This window comes from Anoplophora glabripennis, unplaced genomic scaffold, assembly GCF_000390285.2.
Source record: "Anoplophora glabripennis isolate ALB-LARVAE unplaced genomic scaffold, Agla_2.0 scaffold323, whole genome shotgun sequence".
Classification (NCBI taxonomy): Eukaryota; Metazoa; Arthropoda; class Insecta; order Coleoptera; family Cerambycidae; genus Anoplophora; species Anoplophora glabripennis.
In genome coordinates, this window is record NW_019416414.1 from 122,791 (window position 1) to 134,396 (window position 11,606).

Consider the following 11,606-nt stretch of genomic DNA (forward strand, 5'->3'; position numbering starts at 1 on the left):
TGAAAGTTCACCTAAAAATTGACGTAGAATCCAAAACTGCAACAATGTACAGGGTGTTCCATTTAAAATAACGAAGATGACGTCAAATTCCGGAAGCGTTAGGTGGACGCCATTAATTTAGTTGAGAAGGGCATACCCGAAAACACTATTGCCCAAATTTTCAAAATTAAGTCTCTGAAATATGTCTAATGTCTTGTCACCATGGGACACTCAACTACCGTTTCGATTTTTAAAAAATTGGGTACTATTATTTTGTGGATATGCCTCGTATGTTGAAAACTGCTTAATGTGATTAAAATAATTTTATTTTCGTACATTTCAAAACTATTAGAAATTAATAAAAGAATATTTATATGAATAAAAAATGATTACTTAAATGTAATTCTAATTAAAAGAAAAATTACGGGAATCTACGAATATTAGATACTGATGTGCTAAACCAGATATTGGAAAGGAAACCATGTGTCCGTAGGTCCTGATCTTTATTTTGAAATTTATTAAGAAATTACATGAGATAAAAAAAATCTAAATTCGACAGGCATTCAAATTCACCCCCTAATTTCAAACTGCTTGAATTAAATAAAACATTAAATATATCACCATATTAAAATCATTCAAGCAATTTACTCTCAAATATGTTCTACTATTCAGAATCATCAAATCACCTTCATCAGATCACCTTCATATTCCCTGATTTCCCCCAAATAGCGGCAGGAAGGTAAACTGAATGCTTGTACTGAATTAAAAATAATTTTAATTTACCCCTTCACACTTATGTTATTTACGCTATGGAATGACTTGCCTAGCTTATGGAAAACTCATACATTTATACTGAACAATTATTTGTAAAGAAAAATTTATATTTGAGCAATTCTATTTCTCTTTTAGTTTGTCTTTGAATTTATTACCCTGGACGTAACAAACATTGGTTGAAAATCCACCAATACATTTTTAACAGCAGGGTTAAAGACATACGCAACACGTATAACACGTATGGTACCCCGTCTGATTCAATAACAAAAAAGTTCACACTAATCATCAAAATTGGGATTGTTGCCTAAACCCCCGTGAACATGTTTCAGCAGTATTTGTTTTGATCCGCATTTGCCGTGGATGTCATCTCCATCTATGGGCCACACGTTTACTCCCAGGAATCCATTGTCCTTGATATAGGCACCCTGATAAAAGCAATTAATTCTTTAAATCCGACTTTTACTTTCAAGTACAACTTGCCTTTATCCAGGCGGTGTCTTTACTTTCATGGCTGACCCATTTATCATCTTTATACGAATAAACACTTTTCTGTTCATCATCCCACATCGAAGTCCAGTCTTTAAATGCGCAAATCTGAAAAAGAATCCAATGAATATTTGAAATTTCTCATAGGAAATGTGCATATTACCTCTGAGTATCTAATGAATCCATCAACATCGCCTGGTCCAGCGCCTTTGATTGGCGCGTGAACGCCGTGTTGATTTTTGTCCTTAAGAGTAAAGGATCTGCCATAAAAAGCAATGCTCAAAATCAGTTTGGATTTGGGCATTCCAGATTTAATCCAGTTACTCGCAGCTGCCTCGATGTTGAGGTGGTTTTTCTCCCAATCATTTTCAATCGACGCTGGATATAGAGCAGAAGTATGGCCAGTATATGCACTCCAAGAGCCATAGAAGTCATAACTTTTTATGTGCACCCAGTCCAAAAGCCTAAATATAAGACAAATATCAATAATATTATGAAACCTACAACCGAAGAAATTAAGTTATATAACAATTACATATATTCCAAATGAAAAGTAAAGTTTTTTTTAGTAATAACTGTAGTCAAAAATATGATTGATTGGGGGCTGGAGATTTGATTAAAGAATAGTCTGTTGTACTCACTTAGCCATTTCTTTGCTATCGTATCCTGTACCTTCAAGATGAGGTCGAACTGTAGCTGTCAAAAGCAATCCTTTTTCATCACATTTCTCTCTAAAATCTCGCAATAGGTTTATGTAATTAATCTACAGGAAATAAAATATGGATATTAATTTTACATTTACTTTTTATTAAAGACTCAATATTTACACTATCGCTTGGCTCTGGGTAATACCACTCTATATCCACACCGTCAAAATTGTATGTTTTAATGAAATATAGAGCACTATGAATAAATCCTGCTTTTTTACTATCATGGGCAGCCATGTCAGAGAAGAGAGATGAATTTGCCGCTCCAGAACCTCCAATGCTTAGCAGAACTTTCAAATTTTTGTTATCCTTTTTCAAATCAGTAACTCTTCGATAAAGACCTGGAACAAACATTATTTAAGCATTAAATATCTATTTCCTAGAGAAACATTAAGTTCTACAGGCCAGAGTGAGGTTTTGTTTACCTTTACTCTCCCCATCAAGATCAAGCTCATCTTCTTGTACTCTCACATCGCCTTTTTCCCAAATGCCAATAAAAGCGTATACGATATGGGTACATAACAATGCGTTGAACTTTTCAGGAAACACTCCACTATGGGCTGACCAACTCGCGTAAGTACACACCACTTTCTTTCCCTCGATAGCCACTGTTTGCTTGATATCATCATCCATTATACATTTAGGTTTATGACGTCCCCAAGATCCTCCTTTGCAATACTTAACTTTGTTGCCGCGAGATGGTAGCTTGTAGCCTTCTGGACAGGAATAGGTGAGGCTGCTACCGTGTACTGCTTTTGAACAATCTATGTCATCTCCTCTCTTGCTGGTGCACTTGTAAGTGGTGCCGTCCGGGAAATCAAGCTTTGGACAGAGCACTGAAATAGATGTAATTCCATCAGCATTCACAATTGATTAACGATATGTTAAATTTGTTAGTGCCTCAAAAACTTACATTCACATTTTGGTATGGCATATGACGACTCGCAGTCTATGAAAGCACTGTCAGAAGACAATTCGTAACCTTGGTTACACTCCACCTTCAACACTGTATTGGAAGGTACGATATCCCCTGGCTTCTTGTCCTGTTTTGGAATGATCCATTTTCCATTGTTGGGGTACGATGGTAGAGAACACTGCTCTACGTACTGCCGTGTAACTTGTCGGTCTACAAAGTCGTAGTAATGTGCTACCTTGGTGTAGAGTGAGTTTTGTTGATGGTTACACTCCCCATCCTCTGCTGGAGCAATGCTGACCACTCCATGAATATAATATCTGTTATCTTCTGGGTTTTGAAAGTACAAACCGCTTCCGCTGTCGCCCGTACAAACACTTTTGCTTTGGTTGACAAATCCTGCACAGATTTTGTCGTTTGTATTATACTTTTCCGCCCAGTTTGAGGGAAGTTCTTGTGAACATGAGATTTCATATTTGTAGGGAATTTCCAGCGTTCTCAACTCATCAGAATACTTCCCGCTTTCAGTCTTCCCCCATCCAGCTACCTAAAAGTATTGTAAAGTCATTATTAGCTAGATATCGACTTCATAAGACTTGTGTAGTAATCTAAGATATTCTTCTCGCCTTACCACTCCTACTTTTCCCGCTTGAAGGTGAATGTTGAACAAATCCTGATAGCAGACAGGTTGGATTACATCGTTGAACGTTATCAAGTCTTTAGTTATAAGCAAAGCTATGTCTGCCAAGAAACGTTGAGAATTTCCTTTGTATCCTGGCTCCGCAACAACTCGAGCTATCTGCAATTAAGGAAAAAAAAAGAAGTATTACCAAATAAGACTAACTATACTGGAATATAGGATAATCATTATTCGTTCATTCAAAACGACTACTTGAAGAAGTCTCTGTCACTCCCATTAAAATAAATTTTACGAACATGATGAAGATGACATAAATTCATCCTTTCAAATCATAAAAAATCTATTGTAAATCGTACTTCTGAATATTGAGCACCCTGGTCTCTAGGATCTTTAAATTTACTATAATATTTTCCTGCGCCCACCATGAATGCTTCTGGAGGCTGTTCATCTCCAAAATCGTTTGCTACGCAATGAGCAGCTAAAATCAAAAAGTTTACTTAAATGAAAGTCATAGACAGAAAATCCGCATTTACCAGTAATAACAATCCGTTGACTAACCAACGTTCCACCACATATGTTGGTAAATTCATTTCCCAATTTTTGGAATACAGCAATGATCCATGGGTATTCCCTTTTTTCCTTCACTGTCCTCCAACTACTAGTTTTATTGTGTCTTTGTCAATTTTTTTACCGCACACTATAACCAAAAATAGTACTTAAGGCTTATTTTTAAGAAGATTTTTCATGGGAAAAATGTAGGAATTAAGAAAAAGTACAGAACCACTAACCTGGTTGGCAGACTGGGTTTGGAAAATTCCAAGTGCCCTCCACGCAGAGAATGGTCTTCTTGTAGCCAAAAGGAGTTTCGTAGAAGGGGATACAGTTATATGATAAATAAGTTCCATCTACTGCTTCGTCGCATGATACTTCTCTTCCGTACTTGTCCTCACATCTCACAATTGTCGTGGGTGATGTATATTTAGGTGAACATTTTTCTACAATAATCGAGGCAAAATCAACATTCAGAGAAAATTTTGATGTAGCAAGAATTATGTAGAAAATACAAAAAGGTTTAATTTGTTTCAATATTTAAAATAAGTATCTAGATGTTTAAAATTCGTAATTTTTATATGCTTTTCCAGTAGCTTTAAAAAATATGGTATATATTTATGTAAGTTAATGTCCAAGAAACAGGTTTCGGTAAAATTTAAAACCTATTTGTGATTGTCGGAAGCTAGTATTTATTTACAGCGAATTTTTATAAATATTATACTTTTCAGCAAAAGATTTGAATAATGAAGATGCATGCAATTAAAAAAAAATCATCTTCCGACTTCGATGCAGTGAAATTTCATATATTTCTTCATAAAAAATGTAAATAAGAGATCAGCGTCTTTCAGTTATGATCCATTTAGAAAGCTAAACGGTTTCGTAGATTCCACTTACTCTCGCAAATCGGAATCTTGGACAAACTCCAATGCTCGTCGCATATTAGGAAGGAACTTCGAGACGACAGCTTGTACTCTGGATCGCATTCAAACTTTACCACGCTGTTTTGCTTTATGTGGTCACCAGGTCTTCCTTCTCCGTTAAGAATAGACCATCTTCCATATTTAGGGTGAGGTGGTAACTCACACGTAGCCCTAAAAGTATTGCAACGGGTGAGGCTAGTGCACTTACAATGTATCTGTTTCTATGTTTCTAATAGACGTAGTCTTGGCCCAGAAAAAACAAAGAAGAATAATAATAATAATAATAATAATAATAATAATAATAATAATAATAATAATCATTGAAAAAAATGAAGATACTAGAATTAAAGTGTTAGTTTTGACTTTAGTTTTTCCAAATAGTTAGTAGGAATAAAATATATACTTTGTAAAAGTATATTATCAAAGAAGCAAATAAGCCATGATTTGTCAAAAAAATGTGGTCTATAGATGATTGTTAACTGTATTTAAAAGAAACCATATCGATGGATGCGGTTTTTCTCTAGCTGCTGTGTAGTTACTAGAGATAAAATATTACGTTTTGTCTTTCTAACAGTTATCTTTTCGTTATTGATTCTGCTATTTTCCTTATATTTAATGAAAATCTTATGTTCAAGAAAATAGTTTAAAAATCAGTGCTCAAATGGCAGATTTGATCCTTTTAGTTTTTATATTTTTACTTTATGTAAGATATTAAACTTCTGATGAAGTTATATTTGCTCTTTGATAACAACGTCTAAATATGCTAAAACACAACATAAAATCTAAGCCTTTAATGAACCACTAATGATATTGCACGAAACAACTACTCAGCGGATTATAGCCCCGTCCAAGAATGAATTACACGCCTTATCTAGTATTTTATAGTTATATCTCACTTATATTAATTAATAATTATCCTTGTAATTATCTAAAACAAAAAAGTTATAATAATCTATCTAAATATTATTAATAAGAAAGTATATACTTGACTTATTTAAATATTTAAATAAACCACAATAGTTTTAAGGATTGCTGTTTCAAAACTGGAAATAATATCTGAATATTTATAGATATTAAACAATATACAAAATACAAGATGTAAAAAATATGACAATGTGTATAGATTAATACTAATTATTACTTTTATTTTTGCCTACCATGTTCTAATATCCCTTCCAATTTGTGCTTTTAACTAAATTGCTTTTTTAATAACATTTTTTTTAATGTTAGCTTTCGAATATTCACCCTATTTTAAATGGTAGTAAGTTAATTCAAATAAAGCCTAAACTGTTCCTAAAATTATGGCCTACAGTCATTTGACATCAAATTCTATGGCTTTAGTCCGCAGAGTAGTCGTTTGCATATTATTAGTCACTAATTAATAGTTGAAATTGCGTTTTAGCACACTTAGATGTTGGTGACAAAGAGCAATCAGAATGCTTACAAACTTGAAGAGGTTTTTTAAATTGTAGGTAGAATTCATTAACAATAAACAGTTCCAACAATCAAAATCGTTGAAAATGCAAAAATGTGCTTAAAATTAATAATAATTAAAATTTCTAGAATTTATTGAGAACCACTGGAATCGTTCCCGGCTTACATACTACTTAAATAGTGGAGAATAGGTGACTGTAAATGACGTGTGGTCCCCTCTGTATCCCGATTTCTGTAGCAAATAGAAAAATTATTAGCTAGTTCAGTTTTAGGTAATCATTTCACACTTCAATTTATTTACGTTTCAAATATCCTGTTTAAGTTTGCAAACACCCTGTGTATAAGTTATAGGGAAATTATAATTCCCTATAATTAATTATAGGGAAATTTTTAAACTTGATTTGAATTACCTAAGTTAAAAATTTTATCTTACTCATCGCTTTCACTCTGTCCACTTCGGCTTACGTATGTAGAATTCCCGAGTCCGCAGGAAACGCTTTGAAGGTCCAGAGCGACTAAAAAAGACAAGATTAATTACAGATAAATATGTTGATGTTTACAGCTAGATAGACCTTAATACCAGACAATAAAATATAATTATGAAAATCACGTGAGAAACTTGTTTCGAGTTTTTTTTTTAGTAATATTACTTGTTGCTATAATTTCGTAAACACGCACGTCTTAATATCCATTCCTAATTTTTAACTAGAAATTAATATACATATTTATAAAGATACAATTCCATTTAAATGTATTGAGTAATTGTTTATACATATTTATATAATTTCTTATGAGATCGATTGTATGAATCGCGAATTATAAAATAGTAAGACTCCGTCTCTTCTACCATAAAAGTAACTGAATTTTAAGCTAATTTTAAGCTAAAAATATGATTGGATAACTTACATAGAAGACACAGACAGAGGAAGGCACTAAAGAATTCATAACTCATTGTTAGAACAATTTACTCGTATATTAGCAAACTAAAGTTTATTATATACGTTAGTTGCAATGGCAGTTCAAGAGCGCAACTGTTTCTCCACTTCGGTGGAGAAGAGACTGATAATTTTATACTCTTTGGTGGAAATGACATCACTTGATAATAGGCGGGACTTTGGTACATAGTTTTTTGGCCAAGTTCTGCAAAACAAGTTAAGTATCATTGACGTCTAGGAAGGACGTCCCCAACGTAGATTTCTGCATAAATAGAACCTAATTAAAATTTTCTAAAAAAATTATTGAATCCTAGAAACAAACTGTTTTAGTCTTTTACGAGATAAAGCTGCAAAGCTTACCATTACCGCAACAATTAAAAACCGTAGTCTGTTATTTTTCAGGTAACAACCAGTATGCGGTGGTATCAATAAATAAAGCGCCATCCATGTGCCGTTACTGGCAACTGATACGACTAGATGAATCGAGAAGAGGGTTGTATGCCCGCTTATATTGAACGAAAAGGGGTGGAAAATACACCACACTGCTGGGAAATACTATAACATCAAAAATTACTTGTTGTGTAGTTCAGAAATAAGACTGAACAGCAGAAAATCATTAACGTAGATTCACATCGTTATTGGTTACATATTATTCTAGACAATTGGTTATTGATTATCGTTACAACATTAATACCGATATTTCTTTTCCCCTTGAACCTTTAGATTTAGATACGTATAGCTAATGCCATCTGTCTTCATATCTTTGTGTTAGTGGTAATGCATGTGTGAAGTAGATGTCTGCAATATCTTATAAGTAGATACCATTTTCAAACGGACATGGATTTCGTCTGTTTACTAGCAGATATCACCTGTGACACTGTACATGAAAATTTAATTTTATTTGTCTTAAAAAAAGCAGAAACTAAATATTTTCTCTAATTTTAAAATATTCTTAGACCTATTACTAAAATTAATAGTTCTATAGTTTGCCCTAAATATATAAAGTTTAACACAACAACGGTGTGTAAAAAAATTAACGTTTGCAAGACACATAAATTTTAGTTTCTTTTCCTCTGGTTTAAGAACAAATTTGAAAGGACGATAACAAACATCACATGATATTTTAACTAATTAAACTGTGGGAACAACTACTCTGTGGACTAAAACCCCAACCAGCATTGAAGTACACCTACAATATCTATTAATAACTACATGGATTGTCAAATTCAGGTAGATTCAAGGCGTTCGATAAAATCAACCACAACAATCTTATAGCTAAATTGGTTGAGAACGGCGTGCATGGAAGTTTTTAAAATAGCCTACATAATATGTTTTCAATAGATCGCAGCTGGTAACGGTTAATGGTTACCGTTCTTTTTCATTCACAGTTACTTCTGGAGTGCCTCAAGGATCTCACTTGGGTCCATTATTATTCTTAATCTATACAAACTATATAAATAAATGTTTTAAATTTTGTAATTTTTTAATGTATGCAGATGATCTTAAGATATATTCTAAAATAAATAACCTTGCGGATTGTATGTTATTTCAAAATGATTTTGATACATTTTATAGCTACTGCTTGTTGAATAAACTACATTTAAATTTCAAGAAATATTATTATATTTGTTTTACTCGCAATAAAAGTTTATTTAGATTTGACTATAACTTTAATAACGAAAGGCTTTCTTACTTACAGGGGAAAAGCCCTAGGTGTTATTTTTGATAGAAATTAACTTTTTCCCTACATATAGATTACATTGCATTGAAAAGTAGTAAGATGTTAGGGTTTACCATTAAAGTATCTAAGGATTTTAGATGGGCAAATTCCTTAAAGTAGTTATATTTTGTTTATGTCTATAGTAAGATAAATTTTGCTTCAACCGTCTGGAATCCCCAGTATGTGGTTCATAACTCCCGTCTTGAAGCGATTCAAAACAAATTTCTTAGATACATAAATTTTAAAGTGACTATGGTATATACCAAGTGTCGGCAACTGGCGGACCGCGGTCCAGGTCCGGACCGCGGAAGGTAAAATACTGGACCGCCAAAAATTTTTTGAAAGTATAAATTACTCAAATAAATTATTTAAAAAATGTTTTTTACGTTTAAGTGTCAATCTTATCATTTTTTCTAGTATTTTACAATTGTGTGAGTGTTTTGACTTCTTACTTAGTAAGCAGATTAAATTTGAGTTCAAATTAAAATAAAAAATTAGAAATATGAATTTTCTTTCTGGACCTCGTTCAAAATTTCCAAAGTATCCGGACCCCACCTAAAATTACTTGCCGACCCCTGGCTATATACTTTCCAGAATTCGGCTTTTCTAGAACAAACATTTAAAATTGGATCTTTAGAAAATAAGAGAGATCAGAATGACGTAATATTTTTGTTCAAACTTCTAAATAATCTAATTGACTCTCCTAACTTATTAAATCTTGTAAATATTTATATACCACCCAGAAATTTTAGAATTAATACATTATTCCAAGAGTCATTTTATCACACTAACTCTGTACAAAGTTCGCCGTTGAATAGAATGTTCAGAATTTACAACAATTTATTTTCCAATATAGATAAATTTAGCGTATCACTAGCTAGCTTTAAGAGAGCACTAAAACAAATAACATTCTGTTAGTACAGATAGTTACATTATTGTTATTTATTGTATTTTATTAGTATATTTATACTGTATTTATACTATATGTGTACATGTGTGTATATGCATATATGTGTGTGTATGTATACAGGGTCGCAAAGTCCCCATGGTTCATCGGCCGTTACGTGAGAGCGATAAAGTAAATCATAGAATGCGAATGAATCACGGGCGATAGAGAAGGATGGCTATAATGAAGTCTCATAGTCACCGCCCGTTTCGCCCTTCCACAAATAAGATCCACTTCCATTTGTAATTGAGCGACCGGTGGTCATCTTTGTTTTCGTCGTCTCGCTTTTCTTTAATAGATGTCACTACTTATACAATTTCGACTTCGGTATTCCGATATGTTAATACCATCCGTTAACAGATGGCAGCACAACGCGTAACAAAGAAAACTTTTTACAGTAGCTAGTAGATACCTCTGTTTGTAAATCTAGTGACCTTGTTTCCCCTACTGAGAAGTTATTCAAATAGAGTATAGTGCTCAGCTGCATTTAAAGTTCATTTAGTTGTTATTTAAGTATACTTTTTAAAATGACTTAAAAATCCCAAGAAATAAAGCAAAATTCCCTATTTCCCCAATTCCAATAAAATCTGTAGATCTGGCATCACTCTTTCTAGAGCTGCGCATCACCTTAGACAAATTCTGCTACCCTCTGTTAACGGATTGTATTAACATATCGGAATTGTATAACGAATTGTATAAGTAGTGACACCTATTACAGAAAAGGTAAACGACGAAAACAAAGATGACCACCGGTCGCTGAATTACAAGTGGAAGTGGATCTTATTTGTGGAAGGGCGAAACGGGCGGTGACTATGAAACGTCTTCATTATAGCCATCCATCTCTATAGCATGGATTTCTATTACTTACTTTATCGCTCTCACGTAACGGTCGATGAACCATGGGGACTTTCCGACCCTGTATATGTTTGGTTTAGTTGTTAATCAATTATATTTAGTGAACATTCTTTTGGGCTTTTTCACCCACAGAAAATCATAATCATGATCCTTGGTGGACCGTTGCTGTCGTGATATTCGTGTTGAGCGATCTCAAAAACCTCGAGGTAACGAGTTTTGGCTAAGTTTATAACGAATTTTCACAAGACTCCAGGAGACGACGTGGAAACGTGGCCACTCTGGACACTAGGTACCTCGGAGACCGTTGCCGTCGTAATATTCGTGTTCAGCGACCCCAAGAACCCCCGAGTAGTAAAATTTAACTCATTTCCGTCAATATTTTCCGAGTTGTAAATTTTTCATATTTTAACTCTTCAAGATGCAATTTTAAAAATGCAATTTTCTTATGCACCGATGAAATTTTCAATTCTTATTGATCACATAGGGTCACAAACTTTCTGGACGCTCTAATGAATCGAATGCAAAAAACCGCATCACAATCCATCTTACTGCACAGATTTCAGAGGTAAGGCCGTTTTTAGTGCTTTATTTCCTCAACTAATTTTTCCCACTTTTTTCAATATAAAATTTTAGATTAAGTACAAGCAGTTTCCTAAAAATAATTTTTGTTTGATACATTTGGTGCCAGGGTATATTATAATTTTTTTTTTTTTCACAGTTGGGAAAGTACCCAATAACCCGAGGA

At 33.4% G+C, this 11,606-nt stretch overlaps 1 protein-coding gene across 1 annotated transcript; it reads right to left on the reverse strand.

The window, feature by feature from the left end:
• Positions 1-426: 426 nt before the first annotated feature.
• Positions 427-4,073, reverse strand: LOC108909695 (probable chitinase 10). The gene is made up of 10 exons (XM_018714100.2): positions 4,058-4,073; positions 3,856-3,977; positions 3,491-3,658; positions 2,860-3,406; positions 2,372-2,782; positions 2,067-2,287; positions 1,881-2,002; positions 1,403-1,703; positions 1,234-1,347; positions 427-1,178 (listed from the first exon to the last, which is right to left on the reverse strand). Exons 1-10 carry the CDS (start codon positions 4,071-4,073, stop codon positions 1,032-1,034), a joined length of 2,169 nt encoding a protein of 722 aa, XP_018569616.2. The 3' UTR covers positions 427-1,031.
• Positions 4,074-11,606: the final 7,533 nt, after the last annotated feature.